Source organism: Aptenodytes patagonicus, chromosome 5 (genome assembly GCF_965638725.1).
Source record: "Aptenodytes patagonicus chromosome 5, bAptPat1.pri.cur, whole genome shotgun sequence".
Classification (NCBI taxonomy): domain Eukaryota; kingdom Metazoa; phylum Chordata; class Aves; order Sphenisciformes; family Spheniscidae; genus Aptenodytes; species Aptenodytes patagonicus.
The window spans coordinates 32,474,133-32,488,034 of record NC_134953.1 but is presented as its reverse complement, the minus strand read 5'-3'; the positions used below and the strand labels follow the sequence as shown (position 1 = coordinate 32,488,034).

The 13,902-nt window shown below is 45.7% G+C and overlaps 1 protein-coding gene across 1 annotated transcript in view; it reads left to right on the top strand.

The window, feature by feature from the left end:
• Positions 1–13,902, top strand: part of TCERG1L (transcription elongation regulator 1 like) — a 99,681-nt gene that overhangs the window by 62,681 nt on the left and 23,098 nt on the right. The window contains exons 6-8 of the mRNA XM_076339247.1: positions 6,351–6,445; positions 8,625–8,710; positions 12,773–12,927. Coding sequence (XP_076195362.1) covers positions 6,351–6,445; positions 8,625–8,710; positions 12,773–12,927 — 336 coding nt within the window. The remainder of the gene's footprint in view (positions 1–6,350; positions 6,446–8,624; positions 8,711–12,772; positions 12,928–13,902) is intronic.

Here is a 13,902-nt window from a genome sequence, read left to right as displayed (position 1 = left end):
AATTGGGTGTTCAGCAAGGCTTGGCACATTTGGATTTTGCTCATGACAACACTAAATCCCTCTTTCTCTGAAGACTTTTAAATTAATAAACTTTTCTGTGTTTCTGGAGCAGAAGGAGTAAACTTTGCAATGGTCCTGGCTTCTAGTAAGCATTTATTTTTGTATTGGAAGCTGGAAAAGTCCAGTCTCAAGTACAAATCTCATTTTTTTGCATTACTGTAGGTACAAGAGAGGTGGAGCTGTAACTACCACCCTCACAGAGCTCTGCATGATTTTATAGATATTCAGAGCTCAGATCATTAAGTGCCTTGAAGATCAGGGCCGAGATCTTGATATTTAAAAAGAATCACATGTAAAGAGCACAGGAAGGAAGGTCGGCAAGAATCAGCGAAGGTCTTTGATTCAGAGCCCGGCTTAGCCTGGGCCAGCTCTCAGAGGTGCAGAAGCAGCTGGAGAGAGAGGCTGAGAAATGGTACAGAGGATAGAAATACCCTGGTGATGAGCATGCAACAGCAGCTGCCTCGTGCTCAGGGAGGGAGGAGGCGAATGAACGGGGGGCCCTGTGCTGTGCCTGGTGTTGGTGGGAGCTGATGCTGCTCTGTGGGCAGCAATGCTGGTAGCAATGCTTGTAGCGATGCTCCTGCCTGTGCAGCTCTATGGGAAATGAATGCACTGAGCCAATCTGGGAGGTAGGGATGGTACGCTGCCCACCCTGCATGGTGTCTGAGGGAATATGCCAGTAGGGGTTTTTCACCTTCTCCTTCTTTAACAAAGAAACTATTTTCAGGGTAGTGGCAAATAACATCTATTGGGCAGTGTTGGCTCTGTGCCTGAAAAGTCAAACAATTAAATGAGTTTGTCCTTGACCTCTGCACCAGGCATGTAGCCCATGGTAATGTACAGTAGACAAAGAATTTGTCCTTGTTATTCTACTGTTTCCGTTACAAATGTCCAGAAAAATAAAGGGGTGAGTGGGAAGCGATTGCTACAGAAGGAAAAAAGCACTGCTCAAGGAGACTTATTCTAAGAGGGGAGACAGAGTGTTTGGCAGGGCACAGAGAAACTGGTCAAAGCAGAAAATAGACACGAATTAAAGGGTGAAATACAGTGTGCAGGCAACAGCAGGATCTGTTTCCCTGAAGCAGTGATGATGGGCTGAAGGTGGGATCCCTGCCTGCGGGAGCAGGGAATGGACCAAGCTGACATAGCCGGCACTGAAATCCCACACTTAGCTCGAGCCAGAAGCAACAGAGGAGGAATTGTGAGTCAGTCAGATATGTTTTTTAGACTGATCTCAAAAACCAAAAGCAATAAGGTTGTGAGGAGAGACAGAACTGATCTACAGAGATAGTGGTGGGATAATAAAAGCTGAGTATTTAGATGGGTGCACTTGAAGTAAATCCAATTCTCTGAAACATTTAGAATCAGAATTTTAAACTTCCTTTGAGATTAATGGAGGTTTGGCCTCTAAATACCTTTGCAAAACAAATTTTTACTCTCTCTTCTCCATAGCTGCTTCTGGAGTCAATCAATCTTTCTTCCCTCTTCTTCCCTCTTCTTCCCTCTTCTTCCCTCTTCTTCCCTCTTCTTCCCTCTTCTTCCCCAATTCTGCTTTTAATAAGATGTTTATGATCATACACCTACATTCTCTGTGATATACCCAAGATAGTTTTGCTATTCACCTTTACTTTTCACACTGTGAATTATTCATGTCTCTCTACCTGCCGTGGGGCTTCAGAGAAGTCTCTTTAATCAGATATCTTTATCCTCCCGTCTTCAGCGCATCCTTCGGCAGTGTTACAGCAAGTGCAGGAACACATCGTTGGTAATTATGCTGCTAAGTTTAGGGGCAAAAAAAGCTGCGTGATTATGTTGGAAATATGTCGTGGTGGCTTAATTGTCTTGCTGCAGTTTATTTTATGCACTTAAGTTAAAGAGGGGGGAAAAAAAGGTTGATTAATGAGAAAAGAGTAAACCGGAGCAAAGATGTGCGCCAGCTGCCAATAGAGGGTAAACATGCGTCTTGCTGCTGGCTGTCCTTTTCCAGTGTGTGCAGAGGAGAAGAAATCTTTAATGATCTAAGAAGTCCTAACAGTGGTCTGCTTGATACCCTCCTTGGAAAGCAGAGTGGGTCAGCGGCACAGGCTCCCCACAGCCCCCCTCCCACCTCCACCGTTACAGCTCCACCGCCTTGCTTTTCAGGAGCTCGGAATCCCTCGTTAGCACAGTGAGCCTGAGCTTGGGGAGTGCTTCCTGCCCCAAGGTCAGCTGGGGACTCCTGAGCTCGAGGTGGGAAACACAAGCTTGAATTATTTTTCTCTTGACATTATACTTCAGGAGAACGGTCACAATGTTCAACTATAGATATAAAAATAAATTACTCCTGACATGCACAGTGACTTTCAGGACTTTCTTTCGTTGTTTTATTTTAATTTTTTTTATTTCCATCTTATTTTATATGTGCTGACTGTCCAAAATTTTGTGGAAGTATATTTCACGTGTGAATGCCTAATGAACTGCGTGCTGCAGAAGTTCACCTACATGTGCTGCGCCAGTGATGCTGTATTTCAAGCAAAAGCTACAGCACCCAAGTCCCTCCCTGGGGCTTCAGCTTTCCTGTTCGGATGCTGTGAGGGAGCTTTTCAAAGGAGGAAAAAAAGAGAGGTTGCATTGGGTGTTGGCAGCGCAGAGTGTCTCCATGCCGAAGACATGTAAGGTTCAAACAGGAGTGAGAACGGCTGCCTGTGCACAAGAGCCTCCCGTCTTGGTCTGCACCAGTATGTCCATGCCCCATACTTGAAGCCAATCTTCAGTTATTAAAGAGAGGGTAAGAGCAGCTGTGACAAAAGCAATTATACCATATGTCGTACCTTCCCTTGCATCAAACCAGAGCTCCTGGAGCTGTGCGAGTGTGGTTTAGGCTCTCTCTCCTATTTCATTTCTTCAGCATCAGCTGTGGGAAACTCCTCTGCCAAATTTCACTTGTGCAACAGTTTGTTTAAATCTGCCAATTGACATTTATGTATTTGTATTAATGCTCGTAATGATTAATTAAAAGTTGGCATCAGCTAGGTAAATAAGTTTTCTTGTTCCTCATGCATGTGTGCATATGCATATACATGAATGAAAGATTTTGGCTACTTCTTAAACCAACATGATAATTCTAATAATAATAAAAAGCTTTTTTTCTGGGATTAGAGAAATAGTTAAAAAGAGAAGGAAGCAGAGCTGGAAGAGGGGTTGATGTGATTTCCCTATTAAAAAGAAAAATAAATCCTAGGTCCGTTAAGCATCGTTTCCCAAGCATGTTGCTTGTCCCAAGCTGCTCCGTGTTCGAGTGACAGAATCCAAACAGCAATTTGTTTGTGGTTGTTTCATCAGCAGCTAATTGGCCTTCCAGAGTTGTTGCTTCAGGGACTATTTCATGGCAAGGGCAGAAGAGTCGAGAGCTGGAAATGCCGAGACGTACCGCGCTGCTCAGCAGCGTTGCCCTCAAAGGCTCCCAGCACATGGTCGGCCGTGGTGCCCTGATGAGCCCAGTGCCAGCTGTGTGTTTCTGCAGAACGTGGCCAGAGCCAGCTGTGTGTTTCTGCAGAACGTGGCCAGAGCCAGCTGTGCACCTGCAAAAGCCATCCCAAACCTGGGCTATTCCAGCTGCCTTTAAATTGCTGCAAAATCAATGACTTGCAAAGGAACATTTGCTGCAGAGGGCAATGTCTCAAGGTTCCTATCATTCTCTACAAACATATATCCAGAAGGCACGCTAGTATTTTGGTTTAAAAACCTTGTCAGAAAGGAGGGAGGCTGTACAGGACACATTGTGCCTGCTGTGCCACGCAGGGCAGTGCCTAAGGGCTGGCTCGTAGCATGGCATGGGAGCGGAGAACAAGCCACCAAGGATATCCCAGAGGAGCAGCAGTGGGAGAGTTGGAGCGATGGGAAAACGCAGGGCAAGATAATGAAATACCTCTGTGAAACAGTTAAGAAACTGCACATTGTCTTTCTTCTGCCATGTTTTAGAGCTGGAGAATATATTAGCAGAGTTTAATTTAAGCGAAGTGCACTAATTGTGCCTCCAGATCTCACAGAGCAGTGACTGAGAGATGCATCCTTGGTCCTCGGGTGTCCTTTCTCTGTGTTTGCTTTCCTCACACGGGGCTTTAGCATGGCTAGTGCCACCGTTTGCCAGCACCAGCAGTTGCCTCCTGCCTTTCCAGGTGCTCGCGTGTGGCACTGCTGCTTGCGGGGCTGGTCCCAGCAGGGTGCCTGCGTTGTCCCTCCGATGGCCCTGGCCTTCCTGAGGACTCTGCTGGGATTTCCTTCACCTTTCCAGAAGCCCAGCAGGGGAAGGCAGAGGTGGGTGCTTGCAGGCAGGCTGAAGCCGGGTGTGACTTTATTGCACTCAAAGACAAACGTGGCCAGTAACGCTTTGATTCCCTGTTAACTGATGTCTTGTGAAGAAAGATAAATTTAGAGACCCTTTTGATATGTATTAGCTGCTCCCTACTCTTAGCTCCTTTAATATGGAAATTAATTGATATGGTTTGTAAATCTTCTTTTTCACTACCCATACAGATTGAGTAAGTCATCTTCTGAGAAAAATGACATATATTTAAATTTTTATTATTGTGATATATTCCACGGTAAAGCAGAGTCAAATGGCTGAGCCTCCAGCCTTTTCCTCGGTGTAGTTCCTGTTACATGTATGCCTATTCTGTAGTCTGAGTAATTTTAAAATTAATTGAATGGTATTTTAACATGTGAATCTGCTATATAATATGCAGTCCTAGAAAAGCAGTGCTTGCAAATAGTTTCTTGAAGCTACTCTACCACGGTTTTAGTCCGTTTGGCAGACAGAAGGTGCTCCGTAACTCTTGAGATGGATAAGGGGTGAGGTATGTCGTGGCTTGTCCTTGTTATAGCACTCTTAATATTGTTAATATTACCCTATATTTGCAGTGTGTCCTTGCACTGGAGCTCTCCAGGGTGCCCGCGACAGCTGTGCGCCGTGGCTGGGTTTAGGGTGGGTGTCTCCCTGCAAAGCCGGGGCAGGGGGCTGTGGGTGCAGAGTCGTGGCACTCAGGCATGCTGGCACGGATGGATCATTGTGGTCCCCATTCCCGAGCGGTTTGAGCCTCCTTTGGTAATTTTACTGCTGTGCTGGAACTCGTCAGACACGTATGCACAGGAACGCTTGATTATGATTATATAGTGCTTATGGAGTTTTTATCATAAATGAGTTGAAATGTCATCATTTTTTGTTGTTGAACTCTGCCTAAAATTCTGCAGGCTTTAAGGTAGAAATCCAAGTGATGTGGCATGGGGCCCTGATCAGGGTCTGTAGACTTTCTTTCTAGGAGGAACACACCAGGTAGCGGAGCCTGGGTGGCTGCATGTCACCAGCTGTACGTGCTCCCCACCGGAGCCATTGCTGTCACTGCTCTGTTCCGCTTGAGCAAGGGCGATGGCTGTAGTTGGGAAGAACGATTGGGAAGGGGCTGCGTACGCTTTCCCTGGGACTGCTTAACTTACAAAGAATATACCTTGTCCTCCCTGCCGCAGGTGGGATGGGCCACGTGACTAGAGAGTACCTTTGCTCAAACCCCCAAATAAGTGTTTTAAGAGTAGTGGAAGGACAAGACGATTAAAACCAAACCAAATAAAAAAAAAGAATGTATTTTTTAATATTTCTTACTGTGAAAACTACTTTTTACTCATTGTTAGGCCTGTCTCTCGTGCCTGCTGTCATTTTTGCCTTTCCTTACTCTCCCTTAGGGACTCTTTGTTACCGAGACGTACACATTTTGTAGCCAGTAGAAACACTTTCTAGTGTTTAGCATGTCAGGATGGAGGCAGCTGTTTGTAAAGGAGAGGAACGTGTTCTTACAACTGCTTCCAGTGGAAATGCAATTAAACACTCATCGGCGGCTCCTACGGAGGTTAACCCAGAGCACACCAGTTCTCCTGGCTGGGAGGAGAGGGGGCTGGCTGGCCCTGAGCCCCTCGGGGGGAGGCTGCTGCTCCGGGGGGTGGCTGTGCCCCCAGGGAGTAGGGGATGTGCCCGTGGAAAAAAGTTTTGGGTTCAGGGAAAGCAGGACAAAAAGCTCAGTGCAATAAAAGCCTCACTCTAAAGTATATGAATGTGTCCCATTAAAATACAGCATGATATTTAGAAAGGTGGTATGGTCCTCAGCACACACGTAGGCATGTGAATAAAGGACTGAGTGAGGAGGAGGAGGTGAGGCAAGGAGACTTGGAGCCACAGGGAGTGGTTTGGTTTTTCTTTGCCAGTTTTGGCTTGTTGGGAATGTATTTGTTGTACATTAAAAAAAAATCCTTTCCCCTCACAGATAATGGCAAAGAATCGAGTAGATCCTCCTGCCCACCGACCTTGATTTTACACACGGAGAGGAAGAGTACCCCCATGGATAGCGATGGCAATAAGGTCTGCGATGGAGTTTCCTCTTCTTTTAAAAACCTCTTTAAACTATTGAACTGCACAAATCAGAGTCAGTATAAAGGACTGTCCTCTGGCTGGAGCTGTGCTGGTGATACGGGATTGTTTCCTACAGTTGATTTTACAGAGCTATCTGTTTAATTTATCTTTGTGCTTTATAGGAGCTCTGTCACTGTAGTGTCAGAGTATCAGAGGAGGGATACTCTGATGGTATCAGATGGTATGATGTGGCTGGTTTTCTCCCCGTGCTGGAGGAGAAGCGAGTCGATGGGTTGTGTGTGCATGCATGTGGAGGTGTGACACAGCCCGGGAAAAAAATCATGCACTGAGAAGTTGAAGTGCAGAAACAGTGTCTGATTTTCTCAAGCTCACTGGTGGCAGGGACCTGTGGAGCTGGGTCAGGCCCTGCTCAGAGCAGGGTCAGCTCGTGTCACTTATCACAACGTCATCCCCTGGTGCAAGGAGGAATTTTTTCATGGCCCTCACCTTTTTGGTGTTACTAATTTAACTATGCTGGGCACTTCTGTATCCCTCCTTTACAGATAATTGCAAGGTCCTTAAATAAAATTGGCAGGTGAACATAAATGGATAGCAAATAGTATGTGCAACTTACAGATGGGTAATACTATATTGTGTGTAACTTCATTAGCTTTTCATAAGAAAGCCTAGATTATTGTATGAAGGAAAGGGACCTGAATCATACTTCCAGCTTCTATGAAATAAATGGAAATACTTGCTTTCTGCACAGCTCATGCAGACTTCATGCAAATGACTAAAGCTAAAAGAGGGAAACGTTTATCTGAGTATGGGGGTGTGGAAGAGCATCTCAGGCTCAGAAAGCAGCAGTGCGGAAGATGCTCGAAGCCACCCTGCAGCCCTGGAGCAGGCGTGTCTGTTCCCCTGTGCTTCTGCTCCATGCACACATGCTTTTTGCATCAGGAGCGCTGTCCTGGAGGAGGAGGACCTGTGGACTGAGCTGCTGTTCAGTTTATTTTCATTTGGCACATTCCTATCACGCTGCTGTCTTTAGGCTCTCTGCAAGCAAACCTTCCCTGCCTACCAGGCGCTGCAGGTGTTCCCCACCTTTGCAGCTGCATTGGTACTTGGGCACATTCCTTAGGGCTTTAAGTTGTAAAGTACTTTCAAGATGAAGACCTCTGGACATATGCTTTATTACTTTTTAATTAAGTATGTGCTTCTTGTGTTTTGATACCGCATTGAGCTAGATCACTGCCTTCCTCCCACACCTCCCCCTCGCAGTTCATTTCCATAAGCTACTACAATAAATGGCTGTTTTTCAGCTGGTAAAACACTGCCTGTACTTGTCAGCTGTACCATACAACCCTGCTGCGTTGTCTGTTGCTCCATCCGTACAACCAGCCTTAGGCAGAGCGGCCCAGCTCTGTCACAAGAGGGTTCGATGGGGACAGGAGTGCAGCCGGGTCTCCGCCATGGGGTCTCGGGGTGGGTTACTGCTGGCTGAAGCCGGGGAGAATTGCTCTTGCCAGTGTTGTTATGTCGTTGGGGAGTCCCAGAAAAACTGCTCAGAAGTGAGCAGCCAGTGATGGCAGCGAGGGCGCTGAGCTCTGCGGAGCAGCGTGTGCTCCCCAGCCTCGCTCAGCTGCTCCCGCTGCGCCCGTGCAAGTGGTTCCCTTTGGCCAAATGCTGCCTCATGCGCTGGAGCTGGTACAAATGCTTTCTTGCCGCCTGTGCCACCCACATGCCTTCCCTGGCCATTTCCCAACCATTCCCCTGCGTGCACTGCTGCTGTGTGCGCAGACCCGGGGGCTGGTGGCAGTGGGAGCACCCTCCTGCCTGACCCTGTCCCTCGTTAGGACGGGCGTCACTCCCCGCACTTCGTTTCTGACAAGGTGGCTCTCCTCGATATTGCAATACACAGAGTTATACTCGCTATCACAAATGAGCTGTTGGCATGGACAAAACCGTATCTGCTGTGTTTTCATTTGCATTGCTGTAAGTGGGGCAGCATTTTTATTATTTCCCGTTTATCTGGGCTATTCTCAAGGTAGCTGGTTGTTCATAAGGCCACTTGTGGAATAATGGCAATAAGGGTAATCCACTTCACGTTGAAGAGAGTGATTTGTATAACAATAACAGTCTTCTGCATTGGCTTTATTTGTTGACTAATCTCTATCTGTCTTTCAAGGATTCTTTTAAACTAGTAAATGAGGATGACAGCACATCAAACGGCAACAAGCCTGTGGCATCCACTCCGGTGCCAGGATCACCATGGTAAGCAAATGCAATCAGACCTGCTAGAAGCCATTTATCAGTGCTGTTTCCCTTGCCAAACATGCATTAGTGGGTCTGGTACGTGGGGAAAATATGCTACCCTGGGTGTTAAGTAGCAATGCTGGGTTCCTGTTCCAGCTTCCACTGGAGCTTTTCCTCATTAATAATATACTTAAGGAAAATGCGGGGAGGCAGCCACAAACACGGTGTGAGCCAGCTCCCTGGGATGTGCGAGGTAAGGGCAGTGTGCTGCAGAGCTCCGGCTCAGCCAGGGACCAGGTCTGGCAGAAGGCAACCGATGGTTTCTCTGTCTGGTTTTGTGGGTGTGCATGGCCGCTTGCCTGCTGTGAGCACAGCTGTGTTTTGCCATGTTCCTTGGGCTCTGCCTCACCGCATCTCACACGTGTCGAGGATCCAGCTTGGGTGGTGCTTGGATGGATCAAAGGGGAAATACAAGATCCGTGAGAAATGTTCTTGCTTTTTAGGGCCAGATCCTCTTTCTCTCCCAGTTATTTCATTGGCAGTGGATGACTCTTACTGTCTTGCAAGATTAGTGTTGATTTCAGGTTGTATCAGTGAAAATAGGTTGTATCTCATGATCCAGGTTTCCTGACCACGTTCCCATTCAGGTAACTACTACATGTTGGGTAACTAAAGCTCTTTTGTCATTTTTAAATAGATAAAAACTTTCTTCACTTTCTGTCCTGAATGGATTTTTTACCTCCTTTACCCATATGCATTCTTATGCTGCATGAAATAATCCGGTTATACTCAGTGGCTGACATCTGTGGGATCTTTGGCTAAGGCACTCCATGTAGACATCAGCCATTATTTGTTACTATTATATTGTGCCATTTTGCAAACCAGTAAGCACAATCCAATGTCCCGCTTAATCTTAACATCATAAATACGTGATTTACATCAATCATTTCTCTTCTTGACAGTTGCTACTTTATGGTGTAGTGCAGAGGAACCATTTGAGTCCAGCAGTATCATAGGCAGGTTATGGTTTCATCCATTCTTACAGAAAAGAGCCATAGTCAGTGGTACCCACAGAGGGATCTCACAGCACCCTCTCTTCTCCAGCAGTGTCTGCTGAGTGGTGAATGGGCAGCTGGTACCTCCACCGAAGTGCAGCACTCTCACATCCAAACTTGTGATATTTTAATCTCTGGAGAAACCTTACATTTCTGGGTTTCCAGAGGACTGTTTAGTGACCCAGTGAGTACTCCGGGTACAAGAAAAGGCATCCAAATCTGGTCCTTGGGACCAGAGGAATGGGGCATAGTACTCATGCTGACAGTTGTCCCATGTTCTGAGGTGACAACGTCTTGTTTGCCCCATGGCTCATGATGGAGCATGGAGCATGCCTGTAGGGTGCTTCAGTCACAATTTACAAATTTTTCTGATAGGTTGAAACTAGATATGCAACACAAATTCAACAAATCCTGAATTTACTTCAACCACTCCCCATCCGTAGGTTGATTCTATGCTTCTGCAGGACCCATGGTTGATGTGACATCACCAAGTACCATTCAGAAGTAGCTAGACCATAATTTTTAATGGCAGAAAAATTTTCAGGAATGTTACCAAACCTTACCTACTTTATGAAATAAAATAAAATACTAATATCATCATCTTGTGCCCTTACTCATACATAAATTACAAATTTCTAAAGGGGAAACATGAACATAGTAATATCTGCATTTCCAGTTTGTGCTCTGTGAAACAAAATACCATGCATGCCCTGTGGATAACTGAAACCGTTATTATACCGAAAAGGAACAGGTGACATGGTACATGGGGAAAGGGACATTAATTTTAAATTAAATGTCAAATTATATTAGTCATGGAAAAGTGAAGTGGTGTCATGAGGGACCCCAGAGTTTCTAACCTAGGGTGATGGCACGTGAGACCTGGTGATACTCAGTGATTAATGAGCACCATCAACATCTGTGTGCGTGGCCAGAGGAGCAGTGAGCACAGCAGCGTACCAGCAGAGACAAAACACACGTTTCCAAACCCCCTGGTTATGATCTCTGTCAAATAATGGCTTCGACAGTCCTGTGTGCATGAGGTAGCATTGCAGATCCCAAAGATGATACTGGTTTCAAGTTTACCATCATTTGCAACTAATTCCCCAAGCGGTTCAAATTCTGCAGCGTGCTTACTTGCCAATGAAAGAAATTACAGCAAGGGGCATTTCAAAGCAGGCATTTACTTCTGGGCAGGATTGGGCCTGCGTCCTGACTGTAATTTGAATATTTAATAAAAGGATAACAATAACCTATTTATATTAATCAGCTAAGTCTGTCCTCTTCACCTAAATGCCAGGATCTTTTTCCCTTCCTTCCGGGACAACTGTGGTATTTATGGGAGTCTTGGTTTGGAAGTGTTCCTGTAGAAGTCCCTCTTGGTGTGTTCTGCAGAAGAGGCTTGGGGCTGGTGGGCCAGTGTTTCTGGGAGAACAGAAGTCCCCGTAGCTCCAAGGTACAAAGTAGGAACTCGTAACTATACCTAATCATTGCCTAACAGAGGATTAGAGCATCTATCTGTCTTCCGAGGCTGTTTTGTGATCCAAAACATTTGTGCATTAAAATAAACAGAAAATTATTAAAATATTTGTCATGTCCGTGTCACTGAATTCAGTATGCCAAAACTTCTATGGGGTGTAACTGTGACTGGAGTCAATGGCTGGGTTTGTACAACCAATTCTGTGCTCCTGTTCATCGGGAGAACATTTAACTCTGCTGAACATAATTACTGTGATGTTCAGGCTCAGTAACACACTTACACCGAACTGCTCCCGGCACCCTGCAGCTCCCTCCACAGTTTCTTACAGAGGTTATGTATTTTTCATTACATGTTTGGGCAAGATCAGTGGTGATGTCTTACCAGTGGTACACAGAGTATGTTGGATTATCTTATTACAGTACTCCGCAGTGATGGAGCATTTTTCATATTTGCAGTCTTTTGCCCAGACCAGACTTTTTTTAAAACAGTTTTGTTCCCTGCTTTTAATAACAGTTAAGCAGCAGAACTTCTAATGAGAAGATTTGTTCCTTCCAGGTATTTATGCTTCAGAGTGACCAACATTTTCCCCATTATAAGTGTGTGTGTGTGTGTAAGTCAGAGTGTGTATATGGTGTTTGTTAGTTTTCATTACGATTCAGAAAGTGCGGGCTTGAGATTGATACTGTGTTTGTTTATTTACATATAGATACAGTGAAGTACAACTTGAGATTTTTGAGTGTCTATTAACGATGGTGCGATACTTATATTATTTTAGCTGATTTAAAGTGAATGTCAGGACAAAAAGTTGAACTGCTGTCATGCGTATTTTAACTGACCAAGTCAAGAAACTGTGGTTTGTACAGCAGCGACTTGGTCACATTTTTCAAATTTGAAACAGAGTCCATAAAAATGAACCTAAACCTCTGTGGCAGACTTCTGTGGTGGCTGGTTGTACCTGTCCAGCGCAGAGCGTGGTGGGAGCCGGCTGGGATGCCCCGGGGGTGCCACAGGGATGCCAGTGGGATGCCATGGTTACACCTCCTCCCACCAGCACAGTCAGATAAGGCTCCCGTGGCCACCTGCCAGCAGCAGGCACAACTGCAGCCCGTGGGCATCGAGGCCATGGCCACCCAACCCTGGCCTGTGGGCACTGAGGCCATGGTTGCCCAGCCCCGCTGCTGAGGCTTATGCCGCTTGCTGGTCTCAGCCACGGCTTTAGAACATAAAATGAATTTTTCTATGGCTTCTCTTGCTGTGAGCACCACGGCGTTCCTCCTCGCCTGGTTCTTTTTCCCTTCTGTGATGGAATATTTCACCTACTGCTTTTTTGGGATGTTTAGACCATTTCTATGACGTTTTATTGATACAGAAAGTGTTTCTCTACCTGAGATGACTGGTGGGGGCTGGCAGGGCCTGGGGCAGGCTGTCAGTCAGAGAGGAGTCTCATCCAGGCACTGCAAACAGAGATGCAATAAGCCAGCTGCGGGTTAATTTCTTGTTTGTGGGTGTATTTGACATTATCTAAGCACAGTTTATCACTTGGAATAGGTGTGTAGTCTGGACTGGAGATGACCGGGTCTTCTTCTTCAACCCTACAATGCAGCTGTCAGTCTGGGAGAAGCCAGTGGACCTGAAGCACCGCGGCGACATAAACCGGATCATCGAGGATCCTCCTCACAAGCGCAAGCTTGAAGCTGCAGCAAGTAACTAAAGCCCTGTGATTATTTGCCTCTATTTAAACTCAAATGTCGAATGAAACTTGGTCGCTAAATATGTTCAGTGAAAGTTTGATAACCATAATTAGAAGGGTTTTCCTTTTGGGATTTCGTATAAATTGTGTTAAAATTGATGTTTATTGCAAAATCCTTATTTTCACTGAAATGCTGAATTGGGGGTTAGAGCATTCTCATTATTGGCAGTGAAGAAACAGGTGGCTTCTTATATTGGATGAATCTTTGATGTATAAAATACATCTCAGAAGACGCTGTCTTTATGTTTTGTTACACTTATTTCCAAGATGTACATTAGGAATGCATTACCAATGCATTATTCAGCTGTTACGCAAAAGCAGACGCTCGATAGCTAACGATTATCCAACCAAGTTGTAGAGGGCAGAAAAAATCCCAATAGTAAATCTCTAATGAGTCCTAAAAGGTTTGGTGGAAACGTGGGTGCTTCCATCTAAACATGACTCTGCCAGTCACCTTCTAAACACTGGATTCCTGAAGGGGACAGTTGTGGCTAAAGAATAACTGCTGATCTGCAGTAATACAAGTTAAGTGGTTCAAAATGCAGTTGAAAAGACACCCCTTGGCTTGTCAGTGATCCAAGGTGTTTGCTATCTGGTCCTCCCCAAAACAGCCAGTTCGCAGTGGCAGTTTTCCCAACCTGACTTTCCCATCCCATGCTCCTTGCCATGCCATCGTTTTGGTCTGCTGTCCATACCTTAGTTGTTCAGTCCAGATTTTGTCTGTGCTGATGACCAGTCCTGGAGCAGCCCAGCATGCCAGCCTGTGCTTGCCGGTGCGGTAGTGGCTCCATAGTTTGTTCCACCACATTTCTCTCCAAAGATTATGTTTCACCAGTTTTTGTGGTCTCCCTGTTACTGGGAACTGCTCCATGCTGTGTCAGTCCTCTTTTTATTTCCTGATGCTTTACATTGGCTTTCATGTGGGAGC